The sequence below is a fragment of the Lagopus leucura genome, unplaced genomic scaffold (genome assembly GCF_019238085.1).
Source record: "Lagopus leucura isolate 7727_CA_CO unplaced genomic scaffold, USGS_WTPT01 Super-Scaffold_1, whole genome shotgun sequence".
In the NCBI taxonomy this organism is placed as follows: Eukaryota; Metazoa; Chordata; class Aves; order Galliformes; family Phasianidae; genus Lagopus; species Lagopus leucura.
Genome location: NW_024962250.1, coordinates 36,688,483 through 36,714,388, shown reverse-complemented (window position 1 = coordinate 36,714,388; position 25,906 = coordinate 36,688,483). Strand labels below are relative to the sequence as shown.

Genomic DNA, 25,906 nt, shown 5'->3' with positions numbered 1-25,906 from the left:
TAAGTATTCTTTCTTAAATGCAAGTTTTTTTGCCTTCAAGCATGTTGCTCAGAAGTGCAGTAATAGGATCAGCTTATTTCAGGTGTTTCCCAGAATCCCCATGTTCCCATTCCTACCTCTGGCATCTATGTAAATCAGCTCCTCAAAAATTGCTCTTCCAGAGCTTCTTTTCACAGGACCTAAACCAAGACAGCTTGCTAATCACAGCAACTGGCTGACAATTAAAAAAGGCAAAGTCAAACAACTGCCATTAAGTTGGAAGTGACAGGTTGGGTTTTATTTTTAACTAAAACAAGTGTGATTAATGCTAACTTCTCCACCAAGTTTCTCTTGCCCTCTGTCTACAGTTTAACTCTTAACTGAATGCGTGGTTTCTCTGCAGTGGAAGTAGCCCAAAAATTGCAATCAAAGTAAGGTAAATCTGGGAATTGCAATATTCTGAATGGTTATCACAGGCTGAACCATGTGTTTGAGTATTATTACACTTGTGAAACGTGTGCTGCAAACAACAGGGGGATGGATTTGCACAGAAAGTAAGGCCTTATGCAGGGAGTTTTATTTAGCAATTTACAGACAGAAAGGAACTATTGAGGAGTCTTTCTGTGCATGCCAAGACAAAAACAAAACTGGAGAATTATACAATATCCCAAGTTGGAAGGGACCCCATAAGGATCATGAAGTCCAACTGCTGTGTCCACAGAGTACCACTCAAAAACTCAGACAAAATGGAGGCAAAAATATGATCAGTGCTCTTCTCAGAGCAAAAAAGCTTTGATATTTTTACTGATTATTTCTGGACTGGACAAAACTGGCCCCATTTTGGGCTGAGCAAGAAAACTCCCACTTGGGTGAGTGCTAAAGCTCTGCCTGCTTCCTGTGAAGTCAATGGGCATCCATTCATCTGACCCCAACAAACGGGTTCTTCTTTTCCCCAGACATGGTCTTGGGTGCATGACAGCTGGGATTCCCAGTCTTGGGAAGGAAGGTTTGTAGGAATGAGAAGGTAGGTACAGAAACTCCTTTTTATATTTCAAAGTCACTTGGCTCAAGGAGGCAATGATGGAAGCCATCAAAGAACTTGGTCCCTAACATTTCTAACATTTCCTCCTTTCCTCTGCAGCTGTGTTGGAGAAGTGGTAGAGTCCTGTGGTAATTAGGCTCAGCATCTCATACAAGAAGTAATCCATTCCTCCAGGTGAGTTGGTTTGGAAAGGTGTGAGATAACACAACAAACCTCTTTCCCCACCTTCTGTGCAAATCCCACCTGCATGAGGGTGCCTGTAGCAGTGGCAGCTCCTGGGACACACTGAGGACATCATGGAATAGATTTGCTACTCTCAGCAGCAGCAGAAATGCATTTTTAACACAGTAAGCTGTGCCTGAGCTGATGGCATATTAGGCACTAGAGGAGCAATACAAAGCCTTGGGAAACCCAGTTTCAGCAGTATGTCTGCCCAAGAGAGCGTGCTGCAGAGCTAAGCCTGGCAAAGTAACAGCCTTCAAGCAAAGCTCAGGCATGCAACGATGGTGATCTGCTCAGGTCTGCTGTAAGCTGAGCTGCTGTGCCTGCGTACATAACATCAAAGCTCAGGGGGCTGATAAGAAAAAAACTTTCTTAACTGGAAATGGGAAATAACGTAGCAGTGTTGCCTCTTAGAAACACACAATCATCAAGTTTGGAAAAGACCTCTCAGATCATCCAGTCCAACCGCACACTTACCACCAATATTTCCCTGCTAAACCATGTCCCTAAGTACAGGACCTAAATGTTCCTGTTGCACCATGCGCACCGCCTTCCTTTCAGTTGGAGGAAATTAGAAGCATTCAATTTAATTAATGAGGGAATGGGAACACAAAACTTTTTTTTTTTTTTTTTTTTTTTTGTAGTATTTACAAGATTAAAAATAGCAAACCTTTGATTTACTTTATCATCATTCAAATCCAGTGTAAGCAACACGGCCCTGAATTAACAGGCAGCATGCAGAAAGCTCTCTGAGTGAACTACAGAGACTCTCTTAATTATGGCAGCTTTCTAAACAAGAAAATGGTATTAATTCATGGACATTAGCAAATCACCCCCAGCCTGAATATTCCCTCTAACAAATGCAGTTTACACCTGTTTTCCAGTGGATGCTGCCAATCCCTGACATGTCCTGATCAATGATGTGTCCACACACAAGTAAATCACTCAGTTTGCATTTCCCTGGCTGCATGAAGAAGAGATGGGGTAAATCAGCACTGCCTTGTGTAACAGCTGCTGAGTCTCTGCATGCACAAAGCAGCACATCAGCACATACAATTCTCTTCTGCAGCCATACTGTACCATTCCGAGCTCCTTGAAAGCAAGGCTGAACTGCTACGCATTTCTCAACAAAGACCAGCACTGAAATACTGGTCTGACAAATGAGATCAAAGCCATTTTGATTTAGACAGGGAAAGAAGCTTCGTGTCCATGCAAAAAACAAACAAACAAATAAACAAACTGTACACCTCTGTAATGGCAAAGGATTATCATGACTGTGCTCAATCCCACTTCAAACAGAGTTGGTGGGGCTTTGTCTCACAGAAACACAACTGTGACCTCAGAAGGAGGTATTTAACTTAGAAATTATATTCAGAATAGAACAAGGGTACACTGGTACCTTGTGAGATTAATGTGCCTCTGAAACACATGCAGATGCAGAGATCCCCACTGTTCTCCTCTGTGTCTGCAGTGAGGACTCAGCACTGCAATTGCCCCCACAGCCCCAATTCCCCACGGTCTGCATGGCCTGGCCTGTGCCCAGGAGGAGGGAGATGATGAAGTGGCAAACAGGAGAGGGAGGAGAGCGAGGCACAAGGGAAAGTCAAGTTCACGGCTACCAACAAAAGCGAGAAAGCAAACCCATTGATAGCTTTTATACAGCAGCCTCTCTGCTCAGGGACAGCTGTCCCATGCTGTCTGGCAGAGGCACAGAGGCGAGAAGTTAATGCTGTTGCAGCTTTCTCTCTGAATTATGCTGCTCTTCTACCTAACGAAGTCATGCATGGCCCTCCCAAGGACTCACTGACTTCCCTGCTGTGACTGACTCAGATCCCTGTGCCCTGAACTGGAGCACAAGGAATTATGCTCAGAGGAGCAGAAGATGAGAGCAAAGAGCTGCAATAAGTTCCGGATGGACATCTATCCTCCAGAAAGTGGGCTTCAGCAGGAGGGCAGCATGGGCTGTGCTGCTGGGCCACGCTGGGTCCCATGCACATGCACAAGTCTAGACACCTGCCTGGGTCTCACACACAGGTCTAGACATCTCCAGAAGTGGTGCCAGATCTAAATCAGTGAAACAGCCCTTTAGGAAATACCATAATGGAATAGTGGCATATCTGGAGATAACTGAATACAACGAGGTCAAACAATAAAGAAAGAAAATTGGCTTAAGTGAAAGCTTCTCAGAGCATAATGGAGCCTGCAAGGTCTGCTAAGATGTGAACAAAATGAAACTCTATTGATTTTGGAAGGTATAACTTATTTGCTCTGTAATCGTGCTAAACTGTAGCTGCAGCTAAATTGCAGTGGTAGGACTTCACTTTCTAGGACAACACACTCACATAAAAAGAAGAAAAAAACAGAGATAATTAAAGACCAGAGAGGGACAATAAAGGGCAGGAGCATCCTGAAACAAGTTGTAACAGTTTTTTTTTCACATGGAGACAGACGAAGGACTTTTGGTGAAATTAAAGGCACAGCCAGTCTGTGAGATGTACTGAGAGGAAAAGGTGGGGATGAAAGTCACCCTGTATGCTCAAACTGAGCTGACCTGTATGCTCAAACTGAGCTGACCTTATTGCTGTAAAGAAGGGGAAAAATAAGGAAAAGGGTGTGTTGTAGCTGAATAGGAAAACAGGTAAGTGAGGCTATTGCCTTACACAGCTGACAAAGTTGTAGTCTGCCATGGTCACAGGAGAGCTGCTGCAGTAATGAAGTAAGAAGAGCTATGAATACCCAAGCATACTATCACAGGCAGCACAGCTAGAGGCTGATGTTGCTGTGTTTCAGCTGGGCAAGTGGAGATGGCTGTCACCATGTAGGGCTCTCTGTGCCTCCTCACCTCCCCTAGGGGTTGTGAGCAGCCTGATGCATTAGCATGCAGATGCTTTGAGTCTCAGGAAAGACAAAGACAGGGGAAGGAAATATACACTTTGCCATCAAGACATGAATCAAATTAACTTCCAGTAGGATTGAGCAAGCTGCTGAACTGCAAACACATTCTGAGTCAAAAGTCATGCCAAAAGCCTGCTGGACGTGTAAGCCCCAACAGAAATTGATGTGTTGGATTGCCTTTCCAGAGCCCCTCTGGAGTTCAACTACCTTACTAGACACTGCAACTTCCTAAACAGCGCATCTCCCTGTTTCTCTTTAGCAGTAATGATGGAAAAGTTTGTTTTGCCCAGATAGGTTTGGTCACCATTGCTATCCCACATGGAGGAAGCTCCCAGTGACAGACTGCAAAAAGGGGTGCAAATGGATGATGGATGTACCCTTGTGAAGGTGTAGAACAGGGAGTTCCCAGCACAATTTTCCACACAGACAGCTCTAAGCTTTCTGATGCCCGTTTCCCAAACCCCACACTCTGATCCCTTTCTATGTGAGCAAGTCATTCCCCGCAGCCAGTCAAAACCAAGCAGGAGCACCAGCTGGCCAAGTGCAAACAGCTCTGCCGTAATTGTAAAAGGCTTTCAAAGCTCAAAACCTGTGAAAATCTGCAGGCTCACCAGAAAGTGTGCATCCTGAGGGGCAAGCAATGCACAGAGCAACACCTTCTGCCTCTGACATTGCCTCTGCATCAGGACACTGGAAGAACCTGACAAGTGACAGAGGAAGGGGATCCTGACTGACCTTTGGTACAGCCTTTGCTTTCAGGAGACAGAAGCACAAAATTCAAATTAAAACATAGCTTTAAAAGAAAAATAAAAAGTGACAAAGAAATGATGTATGATTCACTCAAGAAACAACACATGATTCATTAAAACCTCAAGCAAAAACAGAAAGCTGATTTTAAAAGAAATCATTCTGACCTAAAATAGCCAGAACATTTGTGTTAAGAGAGTCTGACGGCCTCACCTGCTTCACACTGTGCTGGCTGAATTAGATAACATCAGTTGCTCACAGCGTTGTCCCTGGCTTTAAGGATGTCACATGGAACAGAACAGAGCCTCTCTGGAGGGTATTTCACTGCCTTAAAGGCACTTTCTTTCTTCACATTTCCTTGGCTCATTCCTAGCACAACTTCCAGGAGAAAATGTGCCAGAGACCCTACATGGCCAGACGTCCTCTCCTCAGCTCCTCCAGATTCATTTAACACAACTCTTTTTGCTCACAGCACAAAACAGCAGTATGCACCCATGTACCTTAAAAGCTGAGTAGGGAAATCTTTGCTTTACTGAAGCATGGAAGAATTTCAGCTTTGCTTTCAGGGGGCCCAAAATTTCAGTTTGATTTTTCCTGCACTTCTACAGACCACGGTGATCTAGTAGTTAGCTGGAGATGGTGCTTTAGTTGGTGTAAATGGAAACAATATGGAGAAAAAGAAAAAGCTTTAAATATATCTCAGCTGAAAACTTGTTTTCTGTGGAAACACAATTGGTGGCTTACTGCAGGTCTTCCTTCCCAAATTTTGACTATCAATAAAATGTGTTTATCTGCATGGGTATGGGTCTCTTAGAAGTCTATCTTGGCTCCTTTCCCTTGGCCAAACTTCATGGCTCAAGCTTGCAGAGCCCTCACTCCAGCTGCATGAAATCTTGAAAGGCACTTAATGAATTAGACATTATTAATATTCTCTTCCAACATCAGAAGGCAATACTTAACTCTTTGAAGACTCATCCCAAATGCTGCTTTCTAACTTTCAGTCCTCAGAGGCAGCTATGTAATCTCATTGCGATTTTATAGAGTATCTTTCCAGATTAATTATTTCCCCTATTTGGAAAAAAAGTTCAAAGTCCTGCCTCTGCCTTGCAGTGTACATTAGCAGTGTTAGATGTTCCATAACAATTTCAGAGCACGAAACAAGATATGCTGCAATGCTCTGCAATTACAGATTAAAAGTCACTTCGTCACCATGAGCAGGAGAGAGGACTGCAGGTTGGAAAGCAAGCAGGCATGCTCACTTTATGAGCTCATAAATGCAGCGTGATGGCTGAGCTACCTAATGCACAGAAAAAGAAAACAAAAACCCAGAGTTGATAACAGCACACTGAGCAGATGCCTTAAGTAGGTCATTCAACATGCCAAGCCTCTAAATGCTATTTGGGAGTGAGAAAACATTATTTCCTCACTTCAGTGTGACTTTCTCTTCCCCGTCATGTGGAACTAACCTTTTGTGCTCAGCACTATTATTAATTTATTAGCCTTTTGAACGTTTAAATTGTTTCACAGTCTACAGACTACATCTGAGTGCTTGTTGAGGGACAATACAGCATAAATGCATGTGTGTAGGCACCCACACACATTCATACGTATTTGGAAAAGCAGACCTGATGAAAGAGCAATTCTCTCTATCTATATATTTTTGACAGTGAGAACAAACAGCCATTTCGTTGAGCACAGAACTGCAACGAGTGTATTTTTGTTATGATTAAATGTCAAACGTTACAAGTGATGACTACGTAGAAAATGTGCTAAGTATATTTCTATTGAAATCAATTAAAGGATGCAATGATTTTCTTTCCATTTAGATTACATGACTCCAGCACAAATTGCTGCAGTACAGTGCAGCCCTGGCTGCCTGCTTTCACTTACTGAACAACTGCTTTTTGTCTGCCTGATAAAACTGTTCTGGATGGCGTGGCTTCTCTCAAAGGCTGAACTCACAGTCAGACACTTCATGTCCAATAGGGAATTGGGTACACTTTCAGCAGATACGTTGTTTGAAACAATCCCCTAAATAATTTTACATAACAGGGCCTGGACTGCATCCCCACTGCTGAAAGCAGTATGATCTGTTTTGTACCTAGGAACAATACTCATAATTTTTGCAAAAGCAAGCTTTGGCTCAGCACATCTTAAATACCAGGAGAAAGACTTTTCCTGAAATAGCTCTTGAGTAGGAGACATTATAGGTGGAGTTCATCTCATGTACCCTTGGTATTTAAAAGTTAGCAACTGAGGACTGTCTCAAAAATCAACAGAAAGGGGATGATTTTCTCATCCCAGATAAGGCATTGAAGAGGGACATGCAACTGCACTCTAAAGGAAGCACTCCTCCTCATGAGCTATAAAAGTGACTGGTGAGTAGCTCAGATGTCACTGGCCAACTTTTCAGTGAAATTAATTCATGTACTACACTGATTTGATCTTCCTTTGACTCCAGTGCCAACTCATGCACCCAACTGACGTTGCCTTTCCTTCTGCAAAATCCAACCTTTCTTTACAAGTGCTCTTCAGACACTTCCTGCTTTGAGTCACTGGCTCCATGGCACACTGCACGTACCTAATGCTCCCTGAGTGCTTTTCCTCCAGTGTGACTCCCTGTGCCAGGGCCCTGCAAGGAACCAAACTGCCCAAAAAAGGAATGTGACAGAAGAAAATAAATAGAAAAACAGCCAAGTGATTATTTCCCTTACGTATTCTAGGACTGCAGAATTGAACTCCAGCATGTTGGCCTGACAAGAAAAGATCTGTCCGTGTTTTCCCTGTGCACAACCTTATCCTGGCTGATGGGGAGTCCCAGGAAGCTAGCTGAAGTGACAGGTTTCCCATTTTGAGAAGGAAAGAATAAATTCTGACACAGTGTACTTGGTATTCTCTTGTCCCATGAAATCACCATCACGAAAGTCTGAAAGAAATTGTCATCTGGTACTGGAGCTGGTAGCATGTGTCAAATAGGAAAGGGGGGATGCTGAAGTCATGACCTGGAGAACGTTTTATCAATAAAAAAAGCAAAAAGCTAGAAGCCCCAAAGCAGCTCTCAAGCCGAAAGCTCTTCTTCAGGACCAAAGTGGAGTTAACAAGCTTCAAGTCAGAGGTAAGCTGAGAAACTGGAACCAAACTTCATTATAATTTAGCTCTTCCAGACTCGTGCAGAGATGGAGGGGAGCTATAATCCCCCATTGCATCTACTTTTTGCCATGGGTATTTTGTGCCATAGCTGGTATATTAATGAGCACAGGAACACAGTAAAAATTAAATCTTCTTTGAAATAAGTATTTGTAAAATACTCTAGTGGCCAGGGAGAAACTATATCCAGGAAACTGAAATTCTAGTTCTGTTTAATTCCTGTTCCTGCAGAGGCTGATATTACCTTGTAAAATATGGAGATAGCCTTGATACCTTATCAGGTGAGATGTCCTAGCTGCAGAAAAATGTGTTTCAGCAGCTAGAGGTTCTCAGTTAATGCTCAATAATCTATGAATCATTGTTAGGAAATTCCTCTATGGAAATAAAATTTATATAACCCTCATCAATCTTAAAAAAAAATACACAAAACAACAAAAAAACAAACCAAAACAAAAAATAACATCATAAAGATTAAAATTTGCAGCTGCAATATGAATTAAAGAATCCCTTAACCTGTTCTCAAGATATGTCCTTATGGCTAATTAATTTTTAGATGGAGTGCTCTTTGAAAGAACTAATGGATAGTGAGCATTGCTGATTGATTAAAAAATGAGCAGGAGGATTTAAAAAGTGAGCTGTGAATGTAAAATTGCTACCAAGCTTTATTAACCTTGCCATATTAAAATTCTCAACTGTGCAAGGGAGTGAAGCAAGTATTAAAATAATACTTTTGCTGAGTACATTTTATTTATTTAACATCAATAAATCTCTCCTAGTTGGTGCCATGTAAATCCATCAGACTATTCTCTTCTGATCTAGCAGGTGAGAGACTGAGCCTCACCTCTGAGGAATCTAAAATACGGACTCTCTCACACTATTACATATAACTTTATACATTATGCAACAGAAAGAAAAAAAACAACAGCAAAGCAAAGAAAAAGAAAGTGTAGTTCATATGTCACACTGTCAGGATTGCTTCTCGGAGCTGCAAATCTATGGCTCACTTTTATTGAGCCATCATTAACAAAGAGCTACAACATTTATTGAAAGGCCAGTTAATCTGCAATGACCTGAAAACATCAAGAGTAAACTGGGGGTTACTCAACACTGCAAACAGTGTGCAATCTCCTGCTGAAAGAAAGGGAAAACAAGATCAGCTGCCTTACCCGTTTCCTCAAATTACAGGTGAGTGTGAGGTTCCTTGAGAAGGAGTTTGCAAAAGCAGTATAAAAGTCCAACACTTTAAGCAAGGCTTCTCGCTTAATAATATGTAAATCGCAGTATGTCAGAGCGCGTACGTTGGCACATGCGTGGGCCAGACTGGTTTCCTTCCAGAAGATATCACCAAACACATCACCTTTACCTGAAAAACAGGACAAAATTTGTTAAAAGTCAACGCTTACGTGGTGCTCCCCAGCATGCAAACGATTTCTTTCCAAACTTTCTTATGCTTTGGAATAAGCTAACATCAGCTCCCAGCTGTGAAAACTAATAAGGGTAGAAGATTTAAAAATATCTGAGGTATTTGAGCATCCTTAGCAACAGCCCCAGGTTTTTAAGATATTTATAGATAGCTCTGCAAAGTGTCACAGAGCATAAAAGCCAGACTGTGTGGCTGAAGATGCAGGTAATGGATTTCCCAAAAGCCCCTGAACATAATAAGTAGTTATCTAATGGTGAAGTGACTGAATATTTCTGAGGATCACTCCTAAGTGACAGAGGAACCCTGCTTTCACTGATAGCCTATGTCATTCAGGATTCTTTATCACCATGGCTCTACAATGCTGTTTGAGAGCCAGCTTCTTAAACGCTCATTAAACATTTTTACTTCAGTGAGAAAGGTAACATTCCTTCTAAAAACCCACTAAAACCATCCCTGAGACTTCTAACCTCTAAATACCCGGCTCCAAATCTTAAGCAGATCCAACAGCCGGCTTCCAAATCCAAACATATCCACTTACACACAGGGTTCTGCTGAAGTCTGTATTTAAATATTTGCTGACTAAGAAAGGGTCTGACCCCTTAGACACATGCATATTTAAATAACCACAGCCAGATGTGAACCACCGCACGCATCAGTACAGGTTAGGGGCTGACCTGCTGGAAGGGAGCCCTGCAGAGAAGGAGCTGGGTGTTCTGGCTGGCCAGGAGCCAGCAGTGTGCCCTCATGCCAGGAAGGCCAAGGGTGTTTCTGGGGTGAAAGAAAAGGAGGTGGTCCTCCCCCTATTTGCTCTGCCCTGGTGGGGCCACACTGGGTGCACTGTGTCCAGTTCTGGACTCCCCAGTTCAAGAAAGACAGGGAACTGCTGGGAAGAGTGCCATGGAGGACTGCAAAGAGAAGTGTGGTTGGTGGCTGGCAGCTCAGATTCTGAAGCAGAAACTGTGGTACTAAGGGCACTTATGAAGGAAGGTTGCTTCGGTTGCCAGTGGTATCCCAGCTCTTTATTTTTGTAGTTATTAAGAGGAAACTAGAAATCAACCAGTCAGTGGTAGTATCTCTATTGATTTCAGGTACCTCAAACAGCCCCTTGGTGAAGGTTTGTGATTTTTATAGTTTGAGGAAAGAAAAGGTAATACATTTTAATGCTTCTTACCCTAAGGACTTGCAACATTTCACTCAGCTCTATTTCAGGAACACAGAACAATAATTTATCCAACCTTACTGCTCTTTGGGGTCAGAGACTATTCCTCTATTTGTATTTCTGCTTCAGGTATCATATCCAGTAACTAGACTAACATTTCTCATGCAGCCTGTGCAGCAGAATCATCTCTCAGAAACGTTGCAGCATTTTCATTGAACTGCTTTAAAATAATTCTGCATTTTGAGATGCTGTTAAAATGAACTGCAATACATAATATTCCTGATGCAGTTGATAAAACAAGTTGCCTTAAAATGCTCTCCTTATCACAGAGCATTTCCTACAAATATATAATTTATCTAACGTTATGTTTCAAATTACCCTTTGCAGTTAATTGCCCTTCTCTCTACGCACAGTTTAAAACCTGTTTTGCAGACATACTCAGCACAATTACATAATTTATAGAAAACAGACCATTTTGGAAGTGCACAAAATTGCTTAATGGATTTGCTCTCTGAGGTGGTCACAGGACAGAACTGAGCCTTGGTTGCAGCAACTGCAGACTGCAGTTAAACAGAATTCAGTAATACGATTTTCCTGCTGAAATGTTAGCAAAATGCTTCTTTTTTTCTTTCTTCTTCTTCTTCTTCTTCTTCTTCTTCTTCTTCTACTTAAGGTAATATATAAATAATTCAAGCTGAAAGCAGTGGATGCTGACTCAGAAACTGTGCAACAGAACATTCCCAAGTCACAGACAGATAAAATCACCATTCATAAAACTGAGATCTCCTCATCTTCTGCAGTTCAGTGAGGCAGGAACGATACTGCGTTCCTCTGAATGAGGCTGAGAAGATAAACTGCATCTCTGCACTCCTTCATGGGTCAGCAGTCAGTGCACTTAAATGGGGAAGTGAAGTGACAACTTAAAAAGGTAAAGATGGTATTTGTCTTCTGCCAGCGCTCGCTGTTTCGCCGGAGGTGACTATAAGAAACCCAAATGCTTCCTTTAAGAAAGTGTACTTCAGAAAGTACAGAATCTTGGAAGCAATTATGACTTTTTGAATTTGTTTTTTTCCCCACACCCTTCCAAGTCTCATTTGCTCTTTGTGAACATGTAAAGAACAGCACTGCATGAAAACACCCAAGCAGATTCTCCAAAACAATGCACGCTTCCTCATAGATACAGAGATTAATGCACTGTACTTCATCCCTGTAACTGCAGTTCACTGAGTGGAGAGCAGTAATTATTCACTCAAGTTTTATTTTTCACAGTGTAACTAACGGGATTTTTCCTCTTTCTTAGAATTGTAATTAAAAATATACCTGGTAGGTTTTAAACCACAGCTACTCACCTCCACTGCTGCAGGTTGCTACAAGCACAGCATGTCTTGTTCATCACTGGTCAAAATGCATAGCTAATGGTGGTAACTGTGTTGAAAAATAATTTATTGCTGCTGAGAATTTGCTCTATCAAATAGCTCTTGATTCACTGTGCTTTGTCAATATCTTCTAGTTTCCATGGAAATAAATAGAAGGCATTACTTATGGAGCAACCTATGTATATGTCCATACATTAAATATACACATGAATCCCTACATATATAGAGAGAATTAAACAATATGTAACTATATAATTGATAATTATATTTCTATATGTTATCATTTTATATTATGGATAACTCTGCCACACAGAAGCGGGGGACTGATGTTCTCCACCACCTTGCTCCACGGACTGAGTTTCCAGCTTGTGAGACTGTAGCTCATGCCTAGACATCTCAGGTAAGACTATATGAAACTCCCCAGAAGCTGGAAATGAAAAAGTCCTTGAAATCAGAGACAGGAAAGACTCTCTCTAACTCTCAGAACTCCTGTGCACCTATGAAATGGCAAAATTTATTTTCTTCAGACAGAAATCAAGCTAAAAAATATATCAGTAGAAATGATAACTTGATAGAGCTTTTGGGAGAAAGCCTGGATGGACAGTGAGAATAAATTCCTGATGGAAAACTGCACTGAGAGGAAAAACAAATAAAAGGGGCAAAGGTTTCTCCTTAAGGCGATAGCTCTTGTGGACAGGAGCAAATTTGGAAAATATATGCGGTGCACTCCTAGCCAATAGAGGCCAGTCATATTATTCCCTCTTTTAAAACATTTCCCAAGACCCACCAGTCACACTAGCGAAAGCCAGACATGATGAATAATGTAGGCTTTCCATCAGGATACGCTTAAATCTTCTGTTACTTACGAACAGCAGAGGCAATACAGACCAATTTTGTTGCAGAATCAGTAAAACCGCATTATACATAGAAAACATTCAGCTAATTTGCTCAGGTACCAATAGCCACGGAATGATGGCAGGTGCACAGAAATGGAGGTCAGGAAACAAATATCAAGTCCCTGCAGCCATAATTGCAATGCTACTGGTACATATATTCATGCACATACAGCTGTCTGTGACTATACATCTGCAGTGAAACCTCTGACTGCCAGACAGACATATCTCAAGCTGATGAAAACAGCTGATGATGAAGGAAAGAATTTGCAGTTACTTGCAGCAGCCCACAGCTCTGCAATCATTGGGTGAGCAGGTAAGCAGCTCCTTGCCATGAGACATTGGTAGATCCAACTATGAGGAAACAGGATAAGGACTGGTGCAAGCTCACCAGCTGTCTCCTGCCAGCTAGGATGTCATTACTTCTTGTGAGCACAGTCCATAATATGCAGGGGTGACTATCAGACTGTGAGACAGGGCTCTGTGCCTTTGTGGAGGTTCTGGCCAAAATTTCAGCCTTTCCTAGGGTACCCTGAGGAGCCAGGGTTTATTGAAAACCAGTTCACACCAGTCAGACATCCAACTTGATGGGACCCCATATATTAACATGTGAAAGGGCAGAATGAATGGGGAAAAGAGCACTTTTCAAAAGATTGTCAGAATAGTCAGCAAAGAAACATTATTAACTGTGCCCAACGTTCAGGTCCATGCTGGCAAAGGCACTTTACATTATTAAACACAGTGCAAGCTTCCCCATCTGCATCTAAATACACAAAATTAATGTACCATTTGACCAGCAGTCAGAAACTGCTAGAAAAGGGAAAGGTTCATATTCTCCTGTTAGTGATGGGTTAATGGTCCCCATCTCTCATACTTTCAGCACAAATCTCCTCTTCGTTTTTTTTTAAGAAGCCCCAGCTCTTCATGATGGGAAATCTCAGTTTTGATTTGATACTTAAACAAATATCCATCCTTCCTGACTGAAGAAATGAACTTGAAAGCATGACCATACCCACCATCTTCAATGCTCATAAGGCAAATCACATTGCCTCGGACTGTTAATCTGATTTAAAAGAAATATATCATATGATTGCAAAATAATTTTTTCTCTTGCACAACCAAGACTTTTGAGCTCCTGGGTTTGGCAGTGAAGTATGCAGGTCTAATTCAAAAACATCTCAATTCAGTGGAAGGAATCTTTCTGACACTGGAGGCTGCAGATTGCATCTAAAGCACACCAGCTGACACTGAATTAAGATTGATGCCTTGTATTACAGTTAGCTATGGTGCAGACAGAGACAGAAATATTTTAAACTTACGAAATGATGTGAAAAATTGAACACTCCCTTTAACTCTGTCAGTAAGAGCTAATAACACCTTTGAACAAGTAATAGTAGGAATAAATCTTACATAGTACTATGCATGTTAACCCAGACCTGTAAAATAGGACTCATTTCAGGAAGGATGTTGAAGAAGAGCTGCACAGTGCAAAGCTGCACATCACACTGCGACTCAGATCAATACTCCTTTGAGCACAGTACAAAATATTTTCAGATTCAGCACTTGAAAAACAGCCTACATCACCTTAATTATTGCAGTCCTGCTGGCTGAAAAGCTTTCCTTTCTGAATCATTTGCCTATTAGTTAATTTAGAGCGTTAACTCACTGCAACAAAATGGAGTTATCCTACAGATGCAATAGGACATAGGTAATAATGTGCACCTGGTAGCAATCTACAAAACAGCAGTTCTGTAGATTGCTACCAGGTGCACATTATGAAGCTGGGGAAAGTCTCAAAACCAGCTTGACTTATTTTACTTCACTTAAAAAAAACCCAAAAATTACATAACGTTAAGCTGATTTTAGGTAAGGACAAATATTCTACCTTCCTTCCAAATGAGAGGTGACTCAGGCTGCAACTATAGTAATTAAAATCACAGAATCAGGTACTAACACTAGGAGATGGGATTGGACTGACAGTTTTTCACACCATACAATACATCATACATGGTCAGTCTTGTCCTGCATGAAGCACACGTCCAGCTGAGTAACACCATGGAAATTCAAAGTGTTGATGCATGGATCCCAAATTCTGAATTACGAATGTGTACGGAATAGAGCGATGGAGCCTGGCTTGTCTAAGAAGAATAAATCCAGTAAACAACATTGTTGCACTGGGACTGTATGCAGAATATGCTGAGAATTAACATGCAGCACATGAAGATAAAGAACAACTCAACTGAATGCATACAGGATCAGGATCCTAAGTGTGGCTGAAATACAAGCTATTAAATTTATATTCATCCTGGCTTGGCTATCAAAATTGAATCTGTTCAGCAGCTGCCCCCAGCCAGGATTTCAGTGCTCAATATATTTCTATCACTACGCAGTTTGAGCAATAGTTTTAATCAGTTCCTACAATCAACGCTTGAACATGGTGAGTCATTATTTTTTCGTTGGCAAAAGGACTCCTCTAAGCCTTGCTGATCAGTCTGCCCGCTTGAAGTTACTGCACAATTCACACACACTCAGCCATGCTAATAGTGGGAGCTGCAAAGCAGCTTGCAGGCACTGGGCTGGCACTGCCCCACACACAAAACTCCTCACCACGAGCAAATTCAGGTTAATTGTGGCAGGGTGAGTTGCTCAGTGCCCTGTGCCAGCAGATGCCTTGTTCCATTAGAGGACTTCAGACCCCTGGTCTTTCCTGAGATACTTCTGCTGGGAACATCTCCCGATGCAGAGCAGTGGCAGATTGGCTGTTCACTCCTGCTAGAGGTGGTGGACAATTACAGATGTGCCTTCTTGGGGTCACCTCTCTCACTAGGAAAGTTTGGTTAATTGGAGACAAGACTGTTTGCACTTCTCCATTATCCTGGCAAATGCATATGAGGTATGTGAAAATGACTGAATCTGGTTTTCCCCAGCAGAGCAGCTCCCCTTAACTCCAGCTCTGAGCATAGTGCTCATTCTGCCAGAGCACTGGTCAGTGCTTATGAAAGGCAGGAGGCTGTCCCCAGGAAATGAAGACACCTAATGAGGGGAACACCTAATGAGGAGACACCTAATTGGACACCTGGGTATCTTCATTAATGAGTCCTATAAACTGCAGATCTCTGGGCTCAATTGGGTTCGTTTTCTTACTCTACCAACTTCTGTAATGGTGATCACTGCAGTAGCTGGGCATTTAATTACACACAAATGAGGCCAAAACAGAATCAGGGAAGAATGAAAATACAATGATATAAAGTTGACTGGTCAGTCACTGTGTTTCACCAGTTTTCAAGCACAAGATGTGCCAAGGCTGGGGGCCTGGAGCCAGCAAAACTGCTACTACACATTTTCTCTATCTTTTAGAGCCCATGAATAGCACTTGCGTGGGATGCCCAAGCTCCTGAGGACACCATTTTAGCAAAGAGGGAGGCTGTCTGCACTAGCTTTCTATGGCTGCAGCGGAGGGAGTTGCAGTCAAGGAAGATGAAGAAAGGAAAAGCAGCAGTGTTGAGGAGCAATTTATGCTGGGATCCAAGGGAGGACAAAGCCCTGACCTTTGGAGAGAAGCATGAATGAACGTGAGGGTCAGAGGATCATGCTCTTAATCCATGTTGATGCACCTTCCTGATTGATCATTCTAAGAAGACATCAAAACTTCCCTCTACAGGTGAGCAAGGCAAAAGAAACCACCAACCACTTCTCTCTGCAATGCAAATAACTACAACACCTGGATGAAAAACACTATTGACATAGTAACTGCACAATACCAGTTCCTTATCAAGCTTAGGAAATGGATTGTTCTACAAAGGAGCTAAGTGTCCTCCTATTCTCCTTCTCCTACAGTAGAACATAATAAGGACCAGGTTCTGAAGGATGTTTACCCATTTTCAATACAAGTTACTGGTGAATGAGGAGGATGGACAGACTGGTAGTACAACTCCCTAAGCCATTTTTTCCTAGGAACACCAATGTGAAGACATTGGAGTATTCAAAGTAATCTATGTGGGTTTTCATGTTTGGAAGAGGTTTTTAAACCTGGTCTTCACCTCAAGCAGTATCACTTCCCTTGTGCTTTAACTCTTGGGGGAGAAGAGATTAAAACAAATTTTCTTCTCTGCTGCATGATAACACAGTTGTTATTTCAGGGGCAATTGACGTCACTCTAAATGTCTCCACGACTACATCTGAAAGAGATTTCCTTCCACAAGTGAATTTTTAGGATACATCTCGTAGTTTCTCAGTACACTGTTGTGTTAAATAACCCAAAAGAAAACTTCTTAGCGTGCCTATGATTAAAATAAGCAGTTTATCTCACTCTAAGTCACAAATACGCATTCTTCCAGTCCCCACAGTACACAATGAACATAGCTCTGAGTCCACAGATTGCCTGCCAGCAGCCATGACAGAATCAAAGTCACTTTTGGTAATTAAAGATAATTCACTTTAACTAGATATGGTTAAAAGGGCTCCCTAGCCAAATGAGGAATAAGATAGGTACTGGATTTACGGTACATGCAAGTAGGAAACATAAAGTTCTCACTGTTATTTCAAACACAATATTCATTAGTAAATGCAATAAAGTTTTGCATGTAATCCACTTAGTGATGTCTTATAGTTCAGTAAATTATATACTTATTGTTTGTTTCACTCTAGTAGCCTGAAAACCATTTTGTTTGGTTAAATACTGCCACTTACTCTGAAAGCTTTTCTTTTTTTAAATAGCTGAAAGCAAACAAAAGAGATCCTTTCATCACTGAAATTAATAATAAAAGTGAGATGGCCCAGCAAGCTGAAGTACAAGGAGTATTTTGCTAAGGAAATTACAGACTTAGGAGCTTTCACCATGACTTCACATCTGAATATGGAAACAGATTCATTCTTACATGAAATTTCTCCTGTTAAAAACCTCAGTATATTCTAGAGAACCAAAAGCTGCAGTAAGTATTCGTGCATACCCTGAGCACGTATTCTCTATACATAACCAGTGCTGTCCTTCGTATCTGCTCACTTTCCACATGCTGGCTCAACTCTCCAATGCCGTCATGACCCTCATTTCCCAGCAATCATTCTCATGAGGCACAAAAGAGACCCGAGGTGCCCTCTGGGTCTGCCCTTGCATGAAAGAAGCAGTGCAGAAGTTCAGTGACATGAGTGGTCCCACAGCTCAGTACCAGCACTTGCGTTTGCCTTCAGAGAGCCACATCTCCAGTTTAAGAGAAGCCAAATAGCTAATGCTCAACAGAGATGAGTTCTACAGTAAACAGATCTGTTACGAACAGCCAAGACAAACGCTTTCCAAGGAGAGCCATTCATTCTTCATCCATACTGTTATGCCTCTGAGGACAAGTCCTGTCTCAGCACTGGTGCTGGCCACTCAATTCCACCTTTTGCTACAAAATTCCCAATCCCACATAAGTTAGTGGGGGGTCTGCATTTGGCTAATTCCCACCTACTCCTGGCAAACCAGACACTCCAGAGTAATGGTGGGGTGTTTAACATAGAGCTTCCCCCAACACTCAGAATTTTCATGAATCATGCTGGAATATATGGTGCACCTCTATCTCTTCACACAGACACACTGAACTGTTTCTTCACTAACAACAGTTTTGCTTCCTTGAAGATACTGTTTGAAGGTATTATTCTTGGCTAGAATACAGACAAATAGAAAGCCCAGTGCAAAGGTTAATGTGGAAATCCTCCTGAGAGTCAGATATAAAACACTGTGCATTTCCTCTAGCAGACTGTTTAAAACATGCCATTCTCTTCTGCTTAGGGACACTTTAGCTGTGACCAGCGAACCATACTAGGCAGAACAAGCATTCTCTATGGAATAAAAAATGAAAGGTTTGCTCCTAGAGCAGTATCTCTTGAGAACTAACATCCTTATCATATGACAACCTCTAGCCTCCTGTAGTCTCAGCTGACGTAAGGCAAGAGTAGCAAATATTCAAGCCTACACAGAACTCAAATGTATCCCAAGCACCACCATGTCCACAGTAGAGATCACAGTACCTAAAATAGCCACCACCTCGTCGTCCTGGATGACTTCTAGGGATCCTGAGACCACGAAGCAAAGAGCATCAACACTCTCCCCAGCATGATAGATGAGGTCCCCCGGGGCGCAATGGATCGTCTGAAACTCCACGGCCAAGGCTCGCAGGCAGCCATCGCTGGCCAGCCGGAAGGCAGGATGCTCATTAAAAACTTTCCGGTTTAGGTGCACACAAATGTCTGCTCTCATGTCCTTTGGGCAAATCGAGAGAACCTGAATGAAAGAAAGACAAAAAAACAATCAGCTAGGAACATGGCAGGGCGGCAGCGTGTGCTCTATGAAATAAATGAATTGGTAGTTTCGTCTGGGCGGATCTTAAGCTTCTGGTGGGAGTTTTATCTTGAAATGAGGTAGTATTAATTTTCTACCCATCTACTGCTTCATAAAACACAGGTAAAAGTGTGGTGCTATTCTGTTACCCTTTCACACTTGTTTTCCATAATTGCAGGTGGCACTGCTTTGTCTCTGTCCCTCCATACTTGGTGCCTAGACCATCCACCCACTGCTATGCTCAGTCCCTGCAGGAGCACAGGATGGACACTCAGAGCTGAAGAAGCTTGAAGATATGCAAAGGCAGACCACTCACAATCCAAACCAACAGATTTAGTCGCATCTGGAAACCTAATCTTCAAAAGTGTTGATGCAGGCGACCACTTACCAACACGTATCCAAACACACCTAGGGTTTTGTTTCAGCACTGTACAGACATACAGTAAGTAACCTGCCCAGGAGGGCTTACAGACTAGAAAACCCAAAGAGTTTGAGCTTAGAGCAAAAAGAAAGTACTAGGAAACCTTATGAAATGTAAAGTAAAGGCGAATGAAAACTGCCCAGCAAAGGTGAAGATGTATTTACTGCAGATCAATTAAATAAGGCCTTTAAGTCCTTACCTTCAATAGCTTTCCCTATTGAAACAGTAAAATAAATACACCTGAAGAAAAAAATGAAAACCTGTGGGTGTTATTAGGCATGTAAAATGTTTAGTATTTGCACATCCTCCTAAACACACCAGCATCCTTACAGTTCTGAAATGCATGTCTCTCTGTGTGGAAGCTAATTGCCCTGAGAAACATACAAAACCTTGTAATGTTTTGCTAGGTTAAATAATGGAAAAAGGAAGAAGATGAAGAGCACTCAGAGTCATGTAAAGAAGAATGCAGATCAACAGCACTTCCTAATTCCTCATTCTACGGAATTTATCTGGCAGCTTGCTCTGCAGACAGTTGGTGAGAGAGGGGCATTGGGTCAGTGTGCTGACTAACATTGAAAATTAGCAAACAGAGGGAGACTCTGGAAACCCTGAATAGACTTAGAGGCATATTAATTCAGAAGTCATGACTTTCATTTTTGTTTAACGCTAAAGAGGTATAAAACAAGTTATTGTAAAGTATTACTAGAAGATCCAAAAGCATAGAATGGGAAAACAATGATGATGATTTTCTAGTTTAATCTAGACCCCTTCTTGTCTTGATAGATCGAAGTGTTTTGCTGTCAAATACATAATGAATGCAAAAGGGTGAAAGAGGAGGAGTTCATCCTCTTATTCTCTGTACTATGACAGCAAGTTTGCACATGGATGTATGCTTTCCCAGTCTACAAGGGGTTATGCAACCATATGTGCTAACTTCTTCCCATTATGGGTCAGCTCATTCACACTTTTCATATCGGTCCCAAAATACCTGGTAAAATTATAGTCTAGAAGGCCTTGATTTAATGCTTTTAAATTATATAGGTTAGTTGTACCAATGGACAACTCTCTTATAAAACATGCTGTTACTAAATGTGTTTTGTTTGGATTTCATCTAATAGCCAGTGGTTCGCATCACCTTGCTCTGATAAAAAACTTGCAATCATCAGAAATCTCTTCCACATCTTGGTGTTTATAAAATACAATCATGTCAACTCTCAGTCTCAAATAAACAACAGAGATGATGCTTCTTGTGTCTAACACTGTGATGCACAGTATCTCCTTGGAAACTTCCTTGTCTCACTTACAACAACCCTCCCAGATATCACAGGTAATTAGTTTGTATTTGATTTGATAGAGACTAGGTTAATTTTGCTTAATGCTATTTTTCTGTAACAAAGTGTTGTACAGAACAGGTTCAAAAACCATAAGCCTGTTTTATTGTAAAAAATTAATAATAAACACATCTGACAAGACATATTCTCCATAAACCATCGTTTGCATCAGTAATAATATCTTCTCTGAGTCACTGGTGAACATATTCTGTATCACTTTTTCCATAATTTTATGAGGAGCAAATGTCAGCTTTACAAATTTACACTCACCTGAGTTATCTCATTTACGAATAGAAATATGATGACACCTTCATTTTTCTAGTTTTAAAAATACATTTGGATACTTCTGAATCAAACAGAAAGCTCGTTTTTATTTTCAAATAGAAACATGCCACCTTTCTTCTTCACAAGAATAACTGCATGAAAAAATTCTGCTTCCTTTGGCATCATGATTGATGATTTTTAACATTTTTATCTCCTGTTGGGTCTAAATCATTGTTAGGAACTTTTCATGTCTCTAATGCTTCCACTAATGTAACTGCTTTTGACTTAACAAGGCCATGAGCTGTGAATTGTCCAACACTGTTCTTAACAAAAATGTGCGTATACACATGATTTTGATTTCCAAATTCTATCTTCTAAGCTTCCCAAACTGCAGGAACAATAGTTGAACAATGCCTTAAATGCATCTGAAATTGATTAAACCTTTGCAGAAGATATTACTGTAAGACTTATGTATATTCTAAGACCCTTCGTCTTTTGAAGGGTAGATGAACTGAGCTGGTCAAAATGAAAGTAACTTGGATGCAAAGAAGCATATTGTTTCCTCACAAATGCAGAGTTAAATACAGGTTATTAAATGTGAGAGCTCAAAGCATTACTCTTTTTGTAGTCAAAACAAACATATCTATCATCACACTTTGTCAAATAAAGAGCCAGAAAAAATACCACTGCACACAAAAAGCCAGTCTTAGCATAATGCAGGGATTTGCTGATGTCGTGATAACATGATTCTCCTAATGACATATGACTGAATGGAGATACATGGAGATATCATTTATCAACAAGTACAACGGTAAATGAGTAACGATCCAAGAGTTAGCCAGGGATGAATATTCTTAAACGAGACTTCAGTTTTATTGCCTGCTACTCTGCTAGTACTGAGATCTAGCATCTGAGAGAATGAAACAGATGACAAAATTAAAAGAAATGCTTAATGCTGAAATATTTGGTAAAGAGGCTTTGAGCAATCAAGACAACTGCAGACACATATATGGGAGGAAGTAAAAGCGCAGAGACAGATGATCTCAATATCAAGGTATGTGTTTAGTGTATGCTGCAAGGACAAGTCTTCATGAGCTCCAAGCTGACTTTGCAGCAACACTGTGTTTACAAATACCAACATCAGGAATTCAGGAGGAGTCTCAAAGAAACCATCAGTTTCTCTGATATCACTTTTAGCCATACTGTAAAAAGGGTTTGTTGGTGACACAGAGTAGGAATAATTTTCCTGTTTCCACAGTAAGAGCAGAAAATGATAAAATGAGCACCTCAACTTGAGAACTTCTGAAAAAGATGCTTTATTGGTAACACAAGAATCAGACATTTCTCTTGTAAAAGGCTCTTAAACGAGACATCAGCATTTTCAAGTTAGCATGCAGCTAAAAAGATAGAAAGGAAGAGCAACGCAGTCGTAGGTGGGTCCTATGGTTGTACTTACAGTGCACAAACGCACTTACATGACTGTAAAAAGAAATTCAGTTTAAGGAAGAAGATAACCTGTAAAGCTCAATCTATCATTTCTCTTTTAGCGAAATGCCTTCAGCACTTTTGTTAGCAGAACGAAAGTTCAGCCAGGACATTTGTTTGAATCCTCGTTTCTGCAGTGTATCTAGAAACCACCAAGACAAGCTTTTGAAGAGGAAATTTCCTTAGAGGATTCAAGACCTTTCTCGGTGAAATCTGCAGTTTATAAGTAAGTCAGGATATTAAGGCTGCTGACTGTAATGCTTTACCAGCTGATGGCTTTGGAGCACACAACTTAGAGCAGCTGCCCCCAGGGACCTGATACTTGTGTGCTGCTGCAGAAGCTGCTCCATAACAAATCTGTAGCCACAGACTTCACAGTCATCCAAACATCATTAAAAAAACCAGAATCTGATAGTTTCAATGCTAAATTGGAAGAGAAAACTGAAACCACCCTAGAGGAAAATCTGATTGTGTAAGTGGCATTTCTAACTAGAAGAAGCCAGGATCCATGCTGCATGTGAACAGTACACGTGTATCCACAAAGATCTGAACCACTATAAAGCTGAGAGAAGACAAAGTAAAGCGTAGAATAACATTTATCACCTACCTTCTTTTTGTAGGAAATTAAAACTCCTCAAAGTCAGTATAAATTGCTGAGCTCTGTCCTAAGCACTCACTGCTCCTTGGCACTCAGCTGACACAAAGCAAAGTGTACTCAGTGCGGAGACTCAGCACTGCCACAGTAACTAGAACATCCCATGGCATATCCAAAATGCTGGTGGTAAGTGAAATGCTCCTGGTTGCTGCTAGAGATTGGGAAAAGCTCTGGAAGACTCACAGGGAATTGGCATAAAATACTTCGCTATCTTTTCCACTTAAAATCTGGAAAGGGGGAAATAAAATTCCTAAGGAGGTTCAATTTGATTTTTTTCCTCTCCCATCCATCTTCTTGACATACTCAGGCAGTTTAAGATAAGCCCCTTGCACAGTTCAAAGGGCTCTACAGGGAACAGAGATCATAAAGAACTCAAAGAAAAGCAAATGAATCAAAACAAAAACTGTACAGATTAAGAATGTGTCCAAATAATAGCTCTTAGGAAGGGTTTAAGTACTTAAAAAAATCTTTGCCAGCTAGAAAACACTATGGGATGGCTTAGCAAATATTACAGAATCTGTTAAGACTTGTTAACAAAGAGGACAGAAGCCAGTGAATCACAAATGGTATCACTTTGTAATTCTCTTTCAGCACACGAAATTCTCACTTTCTTAGGGTTGTACTAGTGGATATATTGATTAACGTTCAAATGAAGAGCTTAGACAGTCTTAGCAGAGGAATAACAAGCACTGTTTTTTAAATGAATAACTGCAGCAAGTACTGGAGATATTCAGTAATGTCAACTTCAGTAATAAACAAACTCCTATGGCCTCTATCCTGCCATCGTCCAGATCGGTCTTTTTATTTTCTGGACTTTCAGCCGTATCTGGCAGTAAATGAGGTCAGAGCTTTCCAAAAACCACACCACCTTCTAGGCACCTGACCAAATTATTCAGATTTTTAGAAGTTTTTGGCTCATTTCAGTGTTGAATTCTTTTGCAGACCAAGCTAAAGGTATTACATTTTGCACTGGTCTGGAGCCAAAGAGACAAAGGGAAGAAAACAGCTGATGGGCAAATCACAGAGCATTTTCCTGTAATAAGCTGATAATTTTGGAAGTAGCTCAAAGGTGATGTGTGGAACTGAGCAGTTATTAACCCTGCATGCATTAGGGTAATCTTTAATACATCACTGAGTACCTTGGCACCAAGAACTCAATCTAAGCAGCAACACTGTGTTTCATTTTAAATTAACTGTCTAAATTCCAAAATCACGTGGATTTAAACTCTCAGATCTGAAAAATCAAGTTTAGTAAGCTAAGCTTGAGTTGTTTTCTTATTAATGATACATGACCTAAAATAGTGATCACAATGGTTAGGTTTAGTAGAATATAATACCGAAGCTAACCACATTTTAGCTAAGACGTTAGAGACATTAAATTATCTGCTGATCTCTACAGTACATTAAATTCAGTATTGTCAAACACAACGGGATCCAGCTAAAGGTCTGGAAAACTGCAGAAAGATAAGAAGTATCACAATTCGCTGTAAGGATTGAACTGGTTCTTCAGTACAGAACATGTTGAGTTGTCTAATGCAAGAAAAACGTAGCAAGAACAACACTAAGAACATCCACTGATGGGCAAAAGTAATGGATCACAACTTGTCTAAATTTCTGTACAGTGAAAGGTTTTATTGAGTTTGGTTTTGCAATAATGTCTGTCCCAAACACAATCATGACTTTCTGATGAGGCAGAAGATAGCACAGTACAGGGAATTTCATCATTACAGTTATGGTTTTTTAGGTGACAGAAAGAAAAATAAACAACAGAAATAATATAGTTAACATCAAAGAATAAAGTCACAACACTGCTTAGATTAACAACTTTTGGCACAAAAGTCATCCTTGGAAGAATGGAATTGATCAACAGTTTTTATTTCATGCTTCTGCTGGAAGTAGCTTAATTTTTTAACAGGCAGCATTTTGTAAAAATATCGTTCAAGGAGGAAAGTTGTAAGAAAACAGATCTGAAGAAGACAGAATCAAAGAATGCTGAGGTTGGAAGGGACCTCTGGAGGTCCCTGAGATGTGATCATTCCCCAAGGTGTGGTCTTTGGAAATGACAGTTCCTCTATCAGCAACATGCCATTGGTGGTAATGCTCAGGGAAACACTCAACCCATCCACAGCAGGCGATTCTACCCCCCAGGCAAAGAGTTCATGAGCTGCCCTACAGCCATCATTTATAGAAATGGCATTCACTCAAGTATGAGAGGTTCATATTTCAACCTGCGTCAACCCAAACTCAGCACATCCAAGATTGTGGACAATCTTTTCTGGCTCAGCACAGTGCATACTGGAGGTGAATCATCCATACCATTCATTAAGGTGAAACACAAAGCCCCACTGGTGCACAGACCCCGTGCTTGGACCTCTGCGAAGGACAGTGAGACCCTGACCGTCTCTCCTGCAGCCCGCTCTCCAAACAACCGTGGATTGCAACTGTACCTGGTCCTAGCTCAGCTCTCTGAGGTGAGGGGAGACTTCTTGTTCACCTCGTCCCGATCTGCAAGGAACGACCAACAACCTCGCCTCTACAACGAAACAAAAAT

At 41.0% G+C, this 25,906-nt stretch overlaps 1 protein-coding gene across 1 annotated transcript in view; it reads right to left on the bottom strand.

Moving 5' to 3' along the window:
- The window catches only part of KCNH5 (potassium voltage-gated channel subfamily H member 5), a 141,906-nt gene that overhangs the window by 15,743 nt on the left and 100,257 nt on the right, over positions 1 to 25,906 (bottom strand). Inside the window, exons 9-10 of the mRNA XM_042866255.1 lie at positions 18,890 to 19,142; positions 9,199 to 9,395 (exon numbers count right to left, since the gene is read on the bottom strand). Of these exons, the coding sequence (XP_042722189.1) occupies positions 9,199 to 9,395; positions 18,890 to 19,142 (450 nt within the window). The remainder of the gene's footprint in view (positions 1 to 9,198; positions 9,396 to 18,889; positions 19,143 to 25,906) is intronic.